We start from the raw sequence: 16,358 nt of genomic DNA, 5'->3' as shown, positions 1-16,358 counted from the left end.
ATTTTTATTTTTTTTCAATCCAACCATAGTTTATTTATTTAAATGGAAATCACTCTGAAATATTACTAAAATCCATTTCTATTCAAAATGCAAGAGGTACCATGTTAAAAAAATAAATAAATAAATAAATAAATAAATAATAATATTGAAAATGTCCATTTTGCAATTATTATTATTATTTTTTTTTTTTTGGGGGGGGGGGTCATGCAGATTTCAATAGGCATATAAACACCAGAAAAATGTCTTGGATAAGGGACTCTACTATGGAATTATACTTTTAATGCTTTAGGGTGTCAAAATGCAAAGTACATAAGAGGGAACTCTCGAGTACAGTATTTAAATATGGACAAAAGACACAAGAAAAAAAGAGAATTGCAAATGAGCCAAGTACTGTAAATTTGTTATTTTACATTATTTTATTGAGACAATCTTCAATGGATCTGCCCCACCCTGTCTGCACAAGAGGATACGCTTTATAAAACTGTACACAGAGTTTGGAGCCTGAAGGTGACACCACAGAACACCCCCTTCATCAGAAAACCATACCCCTTCACTCAGCTTTTATGTTAGCTGTCAACAGTCTTCACTTTGGTATTGTCAATAAGAAAGCTGCTTATCTTGGCTCAGGCAGCACAATAGATTGGTAATTTGGTCACTATCTCTTCTATCTACCTTCAATACATACCATACCAGCAATGCTTTCTGAGTAGTTGTGAACCTGAAAACTGCAATATTAATATGGGGATAATGATGGGGAGAAACATGGCTAAATAAACAAAACACTGAAAATAAAAAAAATAGAATAAAATGATGACATCTCTTAAAGACTGGGACTAGATAATTTAATAATATGAAAAATATTAGGTTACCTACCATGTATATATTTCACTACATTTAAGCTAAGTCCATGTCGGGAAATGGTCATCAAGACTTCACCAGCACTTTTTCTCCAAGGAAGGTTGTAGGGGGGACACCAGGACGTTATTGCACTGAAGAGGAGCTGAAGGTCATCTTTTTGTGCTAGTTCCTCAGCTGGAGATACATAGCTACACAACTTCACTAATATCTGGGGGGAAAGCATTTACATCTCTTTTTAGCATAGAAAAATACATGATTCGTTCATGATCTTATAATACAGGCTCAATTACATATAAAAATGAATGTTACAATTTGAGGGCTTTAAATAGCCACTATGACCACCGGAATCTGCAGTATAGGCCCAGAAACTCACCCATTCTTAGATCGCTCTGGCCCCAACCCGTGGACACAAGAAGAAGTGATGGCCTGCTCAGCCAATCAGCCGTCACTCCAGCTCATTTATGAAGGTGGGGGCCTGAGTGCTCCAAGAACGGGTGAATTGCTAGGACCTGTACACAAGATCACATAGGGTCCCAGGGGTCGGACCCCTGCAATCAGACACTTCCTGTGGATAGGGAATAAAACACATAGGTCTATCAAGTCAAACCTATAATCCTACAGTGTTGTTCCAGAGAAAGGAACCCACTCCCATTTTATAGAGTAAAAAAAATAATAATTCATGACTTAAAATATAGCAGTCAGAATAAATCCCTGGATCAATGTCCCACCCCCAGATATATAGTAACCATAAATTGTAATTTTATATTAGAAAATCATCCAGACCCCTTTTGAACTTCAAATACCGTATTTTTCGCCGTATACGACGCACTTTTTCTTCCCCAAAAAAGTCGGTGCGTCTTATACGGTGAATACACCCCTATCGCGGCGGTCCCTGCGGCCATCAACGGCCGGGACTCGCGGCTAATACAGGACATCACCGATCGCGATGATGCCCTGTATTAACCCTTCAGACACGGCGATCAAAGCTGACCGCCGCGTCTGAGGGGAAAGTGACACTAACCCGGCTGTTCAGTCGGGCTGTTCGGGACCGCCGCGATTTCACAGCGGCGGTCCCGAACAGCCCAACTGAATAGCCGGGTTAGTGCTTACAGGACACCGGGAGGGACCTTACCTGCCTCCTCGGTGTCTTCTCCGTTCAGGGATCCCCTGTATGGCCGGCGCTCTCCTTCCTCGTCATCACGTCGTCGCGTACGTGCGTCGCTGTGCGTAACGACGTGATGGCGGTGACGGAGAGCAAGGATAAACGGCCGGCAGCAGAGACGTTCCGGAGCGACGGGGACACGGCGACAGTGATGGAGCGACATCCAGGGCAGCGGGGACGGGTCCGGAGCGGCGGGGACACGTGAGTATTACCTCCTATGCAGTGGTCTTCAATCTGCGGACCTCCAGATGTTGCAAAACTACAACTCCCAGCATGCTGGGAGTTATAGTTTTGCAACATCTGGAGGTCCGCAGGATGAAGACCACTATTGAGTTCAAAATCTTTATTTTTTTAGATTTTGCACCTATAAATTGGGTGAGTCTTATACGCCGGTGCGTCCTATAGGACGAAAAATACGGTAAATCAACTATCACAACATTATGTGGCAGAGAGTTTCATAGTCTCACTGCTCTAACAGTAAAGAATACCCAATTACATGTAAATATATATATGAATGGAAACATAGCTGGGAAATTTTAAGGGATATTACTAGTAGTTGTCACTGTTAGGTTACCACTAGAGATGAGCGAACTTACAGTAAATTCGATTCGTCACGAACTTCTCGGCTCGGCAGTTGATGACTTTTCCTGCATAAATTAGTTCAGCTTTCAGGTGCTTCCGTGGGCTGGAAAAGGTGGATACAGTCCTAGGAGACTCATTCCTAGGAATGTATCCACCTTTTCCAGCCCACTGGAGCACCTGAAGGCTGAACTAATTTACGCAGGAAAAGTCATCAACTGCTGAGCCGAGAAGTTTGTGACGAATCGAATTTACTGTAAGTTCGCTCATCTCTAGTTGCCACTGTTATGTCTTTGCAAGTTCTGCTGCAAAGCAGGACTCCCAGATACCAACTATGAAGGAAAAAGCAGCATCGTTCTATTCAAGTGTGCAAACAATTTGGAAAACTTTAATGCAGAAGACCATCGTGGAGGGGGTTAGATGGATTTGTTTACTAATGGATCTTGATTGATAGGAAAATGGCATTTCTATCAGTTCAGTTTCCATCTGCTTCCATATCATCATGATCCATTGCCATAAATTAGCTATTAGGAAACGCTCATAGAACTGGTTACATGGAAACCTTTTTCCTTAATATCAATGAAAACATAAACAATATACTGGTGCTCAAGATCAATGCTATATGACGACAGGCTGTATTCAGTGATAATTTCATTCTTATAATCACTCAAAAAAATCACTAAAATAGCTGCCTAACATGTCAGTGAGGCAGTAGCAATAAAAATACTAATCATATTCCAATTCAAATGGTAAAAATAGTATTACAGGTCATATAACCAAATGTAATAAAAACAAAATGTCCAAGTCAGACACTGCAAATGAAAAGTCTCTGAACGCCATCTGAATAAAGTGGTCACATAAAGACTATTGCATTGCATTTGATCTTGAGTGCCAGTATATTTATGTTTTTCATGTGCATTTTCATTACACCCTGGGTATAGGTGTTTACTGGCAGCCCAATCTGATCCATTGTACTATAGATCAGAGAGCCATCTAATTTTCTATTGTTTTTTCTCATAAGATCAATAAAACCTTGCTTTCTCTCAACATTTCACCTGTTGACATTGTGCTTTGTATTACGCTTTGCAATTGCCCTTTACTTTATTATTCCATTTTAGAAGATATCTTATTGTTTGTTACAAAAAGGGTATGTTAATGTAATATGCTGCCCTCCTTGGTGACTGCTGTGTAGACATGATATGATCACTTAAAGTGCCCCTGTCGTCAACAAAAACTTTTTCTATAATGTAGATATACCATTATATGTATATTTGCAATATAGATTGATAAAAAATTGTGTATATTTTTGTGTGAAAAAATACTGTCCCTGCAGCTATTGTCTGTGTGTCTCTATGATGAGTCCAAAAACAGGAAGTGAGGGCAGGACAAGCAGGGCTCTGTGCAGACTCCTGGCTTGTCAATCATCCTGATGTATGAGCCAGGAGCATGTTCTAGAGCCTCAGTGCACACTGCCCTGCTTTTTCTTAAAGCACAGAGCCCTGCTTGTCCACCCTCTCTTCCTGTATTTGGACTCCTCATAGAGACACACATGTAATAGCTGCAGGGACAAAAAATATACATAATTTTTAACCAATGTATATTACAAATATACAAATAATGGTATTATCTACATTATATAAAAAGTTTTTGTTGACGACAGGTACACTTTAAAGTTATAGGCCTGAAGCTTGGGAGTACACACATCTACATATTTTATCATCTATACTTGTTAGAAAAATTCTAAACATGCATGTACCTATTTGAAGGTGTCATCTGAACAATGATATGTACATAAAGGATCTCTATGGTAGAAAAGAACCACCACATCAGACGTAATTGAGCCTATAACAGTATGTGATCGCTATAATACTGTTACATTTAACCCCTTAAGGACATAGGGCGTATCCATACGCCCCTGTTTCCAAGTCCTTAAGGACCGAGGGCGTATGGATACGCCCTGAGCATTTCCGGCCCCCGCCGCTAGCCGGAGGGGAGCCGGAGCCGATTTCAGCAGGCATCCCGGCATATCGCCCAGGGGGGTCATTATGTCCCCCCATGTCGGCGATTGCCGCAGATCGCTGGACAATTCAGTCCAGCGATCTGCGGCGGATTCCGGGTCAATCGGGTCTCCAGTGACCCGGATTTACTGGCTGATCGGGGCCGAACAGCCATAGCCAGCAGGGGTGAGGTGGCACTGGTGCCACCTCACGATCGCCCTGATTTGTCGGCCGATTTCCCGGCCGACCAATCAGGGCGCCTGCTGCGGGTGTCACTCCCGCAACCGCTCCGCCCCTCTTCCGAAGGACGTGAGCGGGTGCGGGCAGAAGACCCCGGGTGCTGTGGACCCCAGTTTCAGGCGTCCCTGTTGGGATCAGGGCCCCAGGAGCGACGGTGGCGGCGAGGGACTGACCTGTGCGGCGGCGGCGGCGTGGAGCAGCAGAAGGAGGCGAGTGACAGCCTGCTGCTGTTGCTTAGCAACAGCTCCCAGCATGCAAAAAGGGCATGCTGGGAGCTGTAGTTATGCAACAGCAGGAGGCAGACCACCTCAACTCCCAGCATGCCCTTATGGGCATGCTGGGACTTGTAGTTTTGCAACAGCTGGAGGCACATTCTTTCTATGGAAAAGTGTACCTTCAGCTGTTGTATAACTATAACTCCCAGCTTGCACAATCAACTAAAGTGCATGCTGGGAGTTGTAGTGGTGCATGTGGTGGTTGCATAACTACAACTCCCAGCATGCCCTTTGGCTGTCGGTGACTGCTGAGAGTTGTAGTTTTGCAACAGCTGAGTTAAGTAGCAAACCAGTGTGTCTCCAGCTGTTGCATAACTACAATCCCCAGCATCCCCAGCCAATGTAGTATGCCTCCGGCTGTTGCATAACTACAAGACCCAGCATGCCCTTCCGCTGTCCGTACATGCTGGGGGTTTTCACAACCTGTGTGTCTCTAGCTGTTGCAAAACTACAACTCCCAGCATGCACTGATAGACCGTACATGCTGGGAGTTGTAGTTTTGCAACAGCTGGATGTCCCCCCCCCCCCCCCCCCAATGTGAACGTACAGGGTACACTCACATGGGCGGAGGATTACAGTAAGTATCCGGCTGCAAGTTTGAGCTGCGGCAAATTTTCTGCCGCTGCTCAAACTGCCAGCGAGAAACTACTGTGAACCCCCCGCCCGTGCGACTATACCCTTAAAACACTACACTAACACAAAATAAAATAAAAAGTAAAAAACACTACATATACACATACCCCTACACAGCCCCCTTCCCCTCCCCAATAAAAATGAAAAACGTCTGGTACGTCACTGTTTCCAAAACGGAGCCTCCAGCGGTTGCAAAACTACAACTCCCAGCATGCACTGATAGACCGTACATACTGGGAGTGGTAGTTTTGCAACAGCTGGATGTTCCCCCCCCCCCCCCCCCCCCCCCCAATGTGAACGTACAGGGTACACTCACATGGGCGGAGGATTACAGTAAGTATCCGGCTGCAAGTTTGAGCTGCGGCAAATTTTCTGCTGCAGCTCAAGCTGCCAGCGAGAAATTACTGTGAACCCCCGCCCGTGTGACTGTACCCTAAAAACACTACACTACACTAACACAAAATAAAATAAAAAGTAAAAAACACTACATATACACATACCCCTACACAGCCCCCCTCCCCTCCCCAATAAAAATGAAAAACGTCTGGTACGCCACTGTTTCCAGAACGGAGCCTCCAGCTGTTGCAAAACAACTAATCCCAGTATTGCCAGATAGCCACTGACTGTCTAGGCATGCTGGGAGTTTTACAACAGCTGGAGGCCCCCTGTTTGGGAATCACTGGCGTAGAATACCCCTATGTCCACCCCTATGCAAGTCCCTAATTTAGGCCTCAAATGCGCATGGCGCTCTCACTTTGGAGCCTTGTCGTATTTCAAGGCAACAGTTTAGGGCCACATATGGGGTATCGCCGTACTCGGAAGAAATTGGGCTTCAAATTTTGGGGGGTATTTTCTGCTCTTACCCTTTTTAAAAATGTAAATTTTTTGGGAAAACAAGCATTTTAGGTAAAAAAATTTTTTTTTTTTACATATACAAAAGTCATGAAACACCTGTGGGGTATAAAGGTTCACTTAACCCCTTGTTACGTTCCCCGAGGGGTCTAGTTTCCAAAATGGTATGCCATGTGTTTTTTTTTTGCTGTCCTGGCACCATAGGGGCTTCCTAAATGCGGCATGCCCCCAGAGCAAAATTTGCTTTCAAAAAGCCAAATGTGACTCCTTCTCTTCTGAGACCTGTAGTGCGCCAGCAGAGCACTTTTCCCCCCCATATGGGGTGTTTTCTGAATCAGAAGAAATTGGGCTTCAAATTTTGGGGGGTGTTTTCTGCTATTTCCCTTTTTAAAAATGTAAAAATTTTGGGAAACCAAGCATTTTAGGTAAACAAAAAAAAAAAATGTTCACATATGCAAAAGTCGTGAAACACCTGTGGGGTATTAAGGTTCACTTTACCCCTTGTTACGTTCCCTGAGGGGTCTAGTTTCCAAAATGGTATGCCATGTGTGTTTTTTTGCTGTCCTGGCACCATAGGGGCTTCCTAAATGTGACATACCCCCCAAAAACCATTTGTCGCTCCTTCCCTTCTGAGCCCTCTACTGCGCCCGCTGAACAATTAACATAGACATATGAGGTATCTCCTTACCAAAGAGAAATTGGGTATCAAATACAAGTAAAATTTTTCTCCTTTTTATCCCTTGCAAAAATTCAAAAATTGGGTCTACAAGAACATGCGAGTGTAAAAAATGAAGATTTTGAATTTTCTCCTTCACTTTGCTGCTATTCCTGTGAAACACCTAAAGGGTTAATACACTTACTGAATGTCATTTTGAATACTTTGGGGGGTGTAGTTTTTATAATGGGGTCTTTTATGGGGTATTTCTAATATGAAGACCCTTCAAATCCACTTCAAACCTGAACTGGTCCATGAAAAATGCGAGTTTGAAAATTTTGTGAAAAATTTCAAAATTGCTGCTGAACTTTGAAGCCCTCTGGTGTCTTCCAAAAGTAAAAACTCATAAATTTTATGATGCAAACATAAAGTAGACATATTGTATATGTGAACCCAAAAAAAAAATTATTTTGAATATCCATTTTCCTTACAAGCAGAGAGCTTCAAAGTTAGAAAAATGCAAAATTTTCATTTTTTTCATCAAATTTGGGGATTTTTCAAGAAAGGATGCAAGTTACCATAAAATTTTACCACTAAGTTAAAGTAGAATATGTCACGAAAAAACAATCTCGGAATCAGAATGATAACTAAAAGCATTCCAGAGTTATTAAGGTTTAAAGTGACAGTGGTCAGATGTTCAAAAAATGCTCTGGTCCTTAAGGTGAAAAAGGGCTTGGTCCTTAAGGGGTTAAATGTACCATAAACAGCCTTTTTCTATATTGTCTTCTGATTATGTCCCCTTTAAGGCAAGTGCATTATTGTAGTTTGTGAAACCCTTAATCGTAGTTCTTAAAATAAGTAACAGATCTGATGACTCAAAAATCTGTCAGATTGCCAAGGCAAGATTGAACCATGTGCCGAAGCCGCAGCCAACCACAGGAGCTGACTATTGAAAAAACTCTGCATCTTTTTGCATTAAAATAGAAGTTTGAATCAATGAACATGTTGCGAGCTGAAGTTTGTTTTCGGAATTTATAATTTCCTTTTAATATTAGCAACGCAAAGATCTTTCATAAACCACAGAATATAATGAAGATGAAGTTCTTAAACTAGGACCGAAAATTCTCATTTAGACAGGGAATGATCATTGAGGCAGATGGCTTATCAAATATTCTATTAAGAAATTGCAGTGGGGATATTAAACAGATCGATAACTGCTGACGCCAGATGGAAGTAACTATTGCAAAGGCAGCAGTACACATAATGATTTCTGATTCCGAATCAGTTAAAGGGTTTATGCCAGCTCAACCTAGACCTTAGTATTCCTGGTACTGTTCCTCCAAGTACTATACAGCTAAATCACAGATGTTGCAAAACTACAACTCCCAGCATGCCCGGACAGCCATCGACTGTCTGGGCATGCTGGGAGTTGTAGTTTTGCAACATCTGGAGGTCAGCAGGTTGAAGACCACTGCGCGGGCCTTCGTCATCATCCAGACCCCCCCCTCGGTGAGAAGGAAGGGTTAGCTGGTCCGGGCCATCTATGCTGCAGGGACCGTCCGGTGGGGAGGGTTAGTCGTTCCGGGCTGTACATTTTCACCGGGAGGCCCTCTTCTCCGCTCGCTCCGGGCTGGCCCCGGACTAATGACGTTGCCTTGACGATGACGCACAGGGACGTTCATGCGCAGCGGACGTCCCTGCGCATGAACGTCCCTGTGCGTTGTCGACAAGGCAACGTCACTCGTCCGGGGCCAGCCTCCTGGTGAAGATGGACAGCCCGGAACGACTAACCATCCCCACCGGACGGTCCCTGCAGCATAGATGGCCCGGACCAGCTCACCCTTCCTTCCCACCAAGCGGAGGTGAGTAGAAAACTAAAGGGGGGGGGGTCTGGATGATAAAGAAGGCCCGCGCAGTGGTCTTCAACCTGCGGACCTCCAGATGTTTCTAAACTACAACTCCCAGCATGCCCGGACAGCCGATGGCTGTCCGGGCATGCTGGGAGTTGAAGTTTTGCAACATCTTGAGGTCCGCAGGTTGAAGACCCCCTGAGGGGATTGACAGGTGGTGATGATGAAGGGGGGGGGGGGATGATGACAGGGTGATTATGACGGGGTGATGATGAAGGGGGGGTGACAATGACGGGGTGATGATGACGGGGGTGTTAATGACGGGGGTCTGGATGATGACAGGGGGGGATGATGACATGGGGGGGGGATGATGTATTTCCCACCCTAGGCTTATAGTCGAGTCAATAACTTTTCCTGGGTTTTTGGGGTGAAATTAGGGGCCTCGGCTTATATTCGGGTCGGCTTATACTCGAGTATATACGGTACTATGTTGCAATGATCCTACCAACCATAGTTAAAAATAAATAAATAAATAAATGGTCATGACCAGAAAGCTGATGAGGCTTGGACAATAAAACTCAGGAACTGAGAAGACCAAAATAAAATAAAGACACAGGTATGGAAGTCTCCATCTTAAAATGTATGTGGCTAAAGGCTTGAATCTCGACACAGACTCCCTGTAAAATGTGTATTTATGATGAAGAACTGCCAGAGCCAGAAGTATTTCTATAAAGTATATAACGTGTATAAAATATATAATGTATAAAATATGAGCTCCCTGCAAAGATGAAACAAGGTTTCACAATATTTAAAATTCTTCAACTCACTCCAAAAATTCTAGACTTCTAACATGACCTTTCAGTGACCTAATATAGGTAAAAAATACTGTACATGGAGCAAAAACTGCAAAAGTCTAGGACATAAGATGTTCTGTTGCTTCTGCATAAAATGAAAAACCTCTTTGGGCATAGCCCAGAACGCTTCGGGAAGTGCATGCTCTTTGAGTGACTTTTTAGACAAAAATAATATTAGCAAGCACTATATAAAAATAGTTGTCCTATAATCTCATCTTGCTTTTTCCGGCCTTATTCCTGTTTTAGGCGGCCGTAAGTGGTTAGAAAAGCAGGAAGCAACCGGAGTGGGGAAGTTATGCAATTTGCTTAACCCTCATTGAATTTAATGGGAGATACGTACACAGCGTAGCTCAGGAACCTACTACATTTGCCCAACTCTCAGTAAAGTCAATGGAAGATACACTGTTGCATAACATGTTCTGTTTGGCTGCTTCCGGCAGAAGATCAAAAAAAAAGCAAGATGACGAACTGGGACAACCCCTTTAGGGGAAACTGTCAGCAGTTTCATGCTGCCAAAACCACAGGCACTATGAAACAAACACAAGAAGCAGGATCATGAAATGCTATGAGTTACTAGGAATGTGGTAAATAGTCAAGGGGGTGGTCCCAACAGCTGCTTCCCACCCTGCCTGCCTTGAGTGACTTATCTCACCCTATACACACATACTGATTATTTCTTTGAAAAGGCCAAGCATTTAAGAGTAAATCTTAGTATGTTGTGATTCTGCTTTCTGTCTGTTTCATGCTGCCCGTGGTACGCACCTGCTGACAAGTTCTCTTTAAAGAATCAAAACAGGCAAGGAGGCAACACATCCCTCATTGGTGGAACAAACATTAACAGTCAGTCACTCTGAAAAGTGTTCGCTCTGGAGGAGCCCAACAAGCCCCAAATACCAAAGAGATTGGTACCACCTAAAAGACTGACTGTCAGTTTTACACTGAGAGGTCGTATATACCGCAATACAGAAATATGAGGAACACATGTTCATGTCCTTCACTGGGACTAAAAGTAAAATATAAGTTATAGTCAAAATATGGTTTTAGAAGTACAGCTTTTCCCATAAGAAATAAAACCGACATCATTGGTATTGCAGCATCCATAATGACCGATTGGATAAAATTCACATATAACTTAGGGCTTGTTTACAGTGCCATCAGGCTACGTTATATGGAGCTCTGTCGGCAGTTCCATCAACTTTAGCAGAGAAAAAAATGGTGAAAGCTCTATTTTTTCCTCCGCTAAACTCTTGCAAAATTACCGGATCACCGACGGACCCAATGCAAGTGAATGGGGTCCGTCGGGACCCAGAAGTAGCCGTCTGCTTCAGACACCTGTTTCAGGCTTTTCATAGAAATGTAAAAAAAAAAAAAAAAAAAAAAAAGTTAAAAAGATTATGGGGGGAATTTATCAAGATATTCAGAGAGATTTTTTTTTTTTTTTTAGCAATGAAAAAGGATTAAAGAAAGGGATGCAAAAGGGATGTACTAAAGTAAAAAACACATGTACCACACCATATTTATCACATGTCCTGCACTATGTAATACATTTGGTGCACGTACACATTTCCAACAATGCAAATTAAGGTGTAAAAAGTCCACCTATATGGTACAAAACTACAACTACCAGCATGCCCTGACAGTAAAGACATTCTGGGAGTTGTAGTTTTGCAACAGCTGGAGAGTCATAGGTTGGGGATCGCTGCCCTAATGGGTCTCTCTATATGGTAAACAACTACTCCCAGCACCCCCTGAGTTTTAATAAATGTGAATAAGCCACTCTTTTCCCATTTCCCTACCCAAATGAAACCTGGATGACCAGTAATAAAAGAATTCCATATTAGAAAATAGCTACAACGTGCAAGTATGATGAAAATACCAGACCACACAAATTATTATCTATCTAAATTATTTATCATAGACACAATAAAAAGACAAAAAGGTGAGAAAAAGACAGCACAATAACCAAAGACCCCAGACAAAGCTGTTTGCAAAACACACATTGGGTAAACCAGGGGCTATGCCAACATTGATCCGGCAGGTATTTTTTTTTAAATCTTTTGGGCTAACTGCATGAAATTAATGAATAATCCTGCTTTGCATGCCATCACTTTGCAACATGGTCATATCTGAAGTAATTGGGGAAATTCATCATTGTAGGTATAGGTGAAGCTTTGTAGATGATCCTCTGCTGAATTCAGTGAATCTCGCGCAGGGGGCGGGGCTTCATTACTCCACTTCACTAGAATGTGGAGTCACAGACAATGAATATGTAAATTTAGCCGACCCACTGTGCGCGATACACTGAATTCAGCAGAGGATCTTCTGGGGACATATTTTAGGACCTACTGGACATATTTAAGTAAGTGACCCCTCGTGGGACTCCTGTTCACCCACACTATAACCCACACAATATAATGGGTTTAGTCTGGGTGCACAGGATGACAGTTTTCCTTTAAATGATCACAGGGCATTTGATACATTTTGTGAATGTACACATTTTCTGAAATTTCACTCTTTACATAAATCAAAAAGCTAAGTTAAGTCTGGGCTGGAGTATTTTTGCGCATTTTGGTGATGCAATTAGCAACTTTTTAAAAAGTGGCAGTTAATGAATGCATTACCACAGCTGGTCTGTACACACACACAAAAAAAAAAGGTGTAAACCAAAATGTGTTCTCTCTTTGCAGTTTGTGGCCTTTTGCAATCACTACCCCTCCTATGTCTCCCTTCTCCCCACCACCCTGCATAGACTTATATGGGCAGAAAGTAACTTAATTAAGGGGTAAAATAATGGCAAAAGGGGATCAAAGGGAGGGGGGAATTATGGCACTGGGAGATTAATCCCCTGTGTCATTATCCCCCCACCCCCCCTCTGATCCCTTTTGCCCTTATCCCCCCCCCTCCATCTTAATCACCTTGTACCATTATTCCCCCCCTTCATTTTAATCCCCTTATGCCATTATTACCCCACACCCCCTTCATCTTTATCTCCTTGTGCCATTATTTCCCCCTCCTTCTGATCCCCTTTTGCCATTATTCCCCCCTCCATCTTAATCCTCTTGTGCCATTATTATCCGATATGGCAAAAGGGGAAAAGAGGGAGGGGGGAAATAATGGCAAAAGGGGATTAAGATGGAAGGGGAAATAATGGCAAAAGGGGATTAAGATGGAGGGGGGAGGGATAATGGCAAAAGGGGATCAAAGGGAGCGGGGAATTATGGTACATGGGGATAAAGAAGGAGGGGGGGTTATGATTATGCCCCCCCTCCATCTTATTCCCCTGTGCCATTATCCCCCCTCCCTCTGATCCCCTTTTGCCATTATCCCTCCCCCCTCCATCTTAATCCCCTTGTCCCATTATTCCCTCCTCCATCTTAATCCCCTTGTGCCATTATTCCCCCTATCATTTTAATTCCCTTGTGCCATTATCCCCCCCTTTATCTTTATCCCCTTGTGCCATTATTCCCCTCATTTTAATTCCCCTGTGACATTATGCCCCCCTCATTTTAATTCCCTTGTGCCATTATCCCCCCTTCATTTTAATTCCCTTGTGCCATTATTCCCCCCCTTTATCTTTATCCCCTTGTGCCATTATGCCCCCCACATTTTAATTCCCTTGTGCCATTACCCCCCCCCCTTTATCTTTATCCCCTTGTGCCATTATGCCCCCCACATTTTAATTCCCTTGTGCCATTATCCCCCCCACCTTTATCTTTATCCCCTTGTGCCAGTATTCCCCCCTAATTTTAATTCCCCTGTGCCATTATTCCCCCCTCATTTTAATTCCCCTGTGCCATTATTCCCCCCTCATTTTAATTCCCCTGTGCCATTATTCCCCCCTTCATTTAAATCCCCTTGTGCCATTATTCCCCCCTTCATTTTAATTCCCTTGTGCCATTATTCCCCCCCCCCCTTTATCTTTATCCCCTTGTGCCATTATTCCCCCCTCATTTTACTTCCCCTGGGCCATTATTCCCCCCTCATTTTAATTCCCTTGTGCCATTATTCCCCCCCCCCCTTTATCTTTATGCCCTTTTGCCATTATTCCCCCCTCCCCCTGATCCCCTTTTGCGAAATCGGATAATAATGGCATAAGAGGATTAAGATGGAGGGGGGAATAATGGCGAAAGGGGATCAGAAGGAGGGGGAAATAATGGCACAAGGAGATTAAGTATCGCGTTAGTTTAAAGGTAAACACGCACCATTATGAAAATAGGTAATTTTACTTATTTTGTCCGCGGGTACCCCTCGCACTTAAGTTCCGCACAAATTTACACACGAGGGGTACCTGCGGACATACTTTCTCCCTTTAAGGGTACTGTCGTGAAAAAGGTTGAGAACCAGTGACCTAATGAATGAACATTTGCGCATTCGTTGGCTGATCGCTTGCTCTATTACACAGGGCAATATCAGCCTGTTCAGTTGATAACTCCCCGTGTAATAGGCCCAACAGTGAAATAAATAAAAGCATGTAACATGCAGTGAATAAGGTTTACAGCATAAATGTCATTTTGTAATCACTGGATATACACTTTAGATAAGCATTTATTTCCTGTTGCTGGAATAGAAGAATCATTCACGAAAATTCATTTTCTACCTGAACAAAGACTTTCTGAAGCAAGGCTCTGCGTTCAGCAAGGGGTAGTTCATTCTCTGCTCCTCCGGGTACCTCTGGCACGTGTGGGAGGTCAAAAAACAGGTAGAGGCATTTAATCAGGGTGGAGGGCACAGACATCGTTGTCATGCAGTCCACAGTTTTCTAAGAAAAATAAAAAGAGAATCCATAAAGTATCATTTCCGTATCAAACATTACAGGAAGCAGCTGCTAGGATTGGAAAAATAATTATACATTGATTTTCTATGTAACTGATGGCTTGGCAATCTAGTCTGTCCATTTACTACGTAGCTTATCTAAACACACTGTAAAACATCAATGTACTGATAAACATCTGACCCCATAGCTGCATTACTACTACTGGATTTTGTGTGTTTTTTTATTTTGGGAAAAATCAAAAATCAAGAAACAGATTCATGATGTTTAGTCCTCTTGATATTTATATTTTAGAGGCGTTCTATGCTTTCTGAGTGGCTGGTTCTCAAGGTCTTGGTGTATATGTGTGTGCGAGTGTGACTCAGTAGATAGTGAATAGATATTGCAATAAGTCCCTAGTGATAGTATAATTTTTGGTAATGACGTAGAAAGTAAGAAAGACTGTAGGAATACAAGAAGACAAGAGGAAAAAATAAAGGAGAGAAACAGAGAAAGAAGGAAAAAGAGAGGGGCGGGAGAAAGAAAAAAAAAAAGATAAGAAGAAATACTTGAATAGTATTAGCCAAGTGTGATATAACAGATGCTCTTGCAACATAAACGATAAAAAATACAATTTATTAAACATGCACTATGTAGGGACTGGGCTGAGCCATAGCGCAAAAACTCCCAAGCCTGTGCAAGTAAAATACAGTAAAATACACTCTAAAATTTGTAACAAAGCAGTAAAAAAGTATCACACGTAACTGTTAGTCATTGGATGAAGAAACATTGCAGTACTGCATGAACTAAAATGTGAAAGTTCATCAATAGTGTTTGATCGCTATGTGCTGTGGTCACAGTAATAATAAAATTGTATCCATCTTGTTGCTGTGGGAAACAAGTGAAAATCAATAGTACAGTAGCCAGGAGGTGTCCGGATGTTATTGCCAGGTGCAATAGCAACCGCTGATTGCACGACCCTGTAAAAGCAGCCGTATGCTGGTCCTCCCGGGTGCAGCTGGAAACAGGAGAGAAGGTTGTTAAAAGGTACTATGTACCTCTCACCCGTGTTACTGTACAGTCTTGCTGGTAATCCAGTACCTGCTCAAGCTGTGATTGGGGTCTCTGCTGGACCATGGACCTGCTGGAGCAGCGAATGTATTCCAATGGCTGTACAATGCTGGACGGCACATCCTCGTGGAGGGGAGCGCATTGTGATAATGATGCTGTGCGTCAATTGCGGCTATGGATACCTAGCCTGGTAGAAGAGGTGCTTTATCCAGTGACTGGTAGCACAGTTAGTGAAGATGGTACAGACCAGGCACGTTTCGGACCCTCTTGGTCCTTCCTCAGTAGTCAGTCAACTATGACTACTGAGGAAGGACCAAGAGGGTCCGAAACTGAGACACACTCACACACATATATACACCAAAACCTTGAGAACCAGTCACTCTGTATATTTTCCTGTTTTTAAGTATTTATCGGGTGTAGAGGAGATTGCACCCAGATTGCTTTTTATATTGTGTTCTATGCTTTCTATACATATCAAACCTTGGTTCTACAGCTTGTAAAATTCAGCACGATGTAAAAAGCCATGTCGGACGCTGACTTAACGCCAGTGTCATTTGATTACCTGATTTGATGGATATTTTC

At 42.9% G+C, this 16,358-nt stretch overlaps 1 protein-coding gene across 4 annotated transcripts in view; it reads right to left on the bottom strand.

The window, feature by feature from the left end:
• WDFY3 (WD repeat and FYVE domain containing 3) overlaps nt 1-16,358 on the bottom strand; it is a 250,866-nt gene that overhangs the window by 149,207 nt on the left and 85,301 nt on the right. For all 4 annotated transcript variants that reach the window (XM_056568763.1, XM_056568762.1, XM_056568764.1 and 1 more), the window contains 2 exons: nt 14,553-14,714; nt 874-1,066 (listed from right to left, as the gene is read on the bottom strand). In XM_056568763.1, coding sequence (XP_056424738.1) covers nt 874-1,066; nt 14,553-14,714 — 355 coding nt within the window. The remainder of the gene's footprint in view (nt 1-873; nt 1,067-14,552; nt 14,715-16,358) is intronic.

The sequence above is a fragment of the Hyla sarda genome, chromosome 1, assembly GCF_029499605.1.
Source record: "Hyla sarda isolate aHylSar1 chromosome 1, aHylSar1.hap1, whole genome shotgun sequence".
Taxonomy (NCBI): Eukaryota; Metazoa; Chordata; class Amphibia; order Anura; family Hylidae; genus Hyla; species Hyla sarda.
Note: the sequence above shows the minus strand (reverse complement) of the source record. Positions and strands in the feature narration are given on the sequence as shown.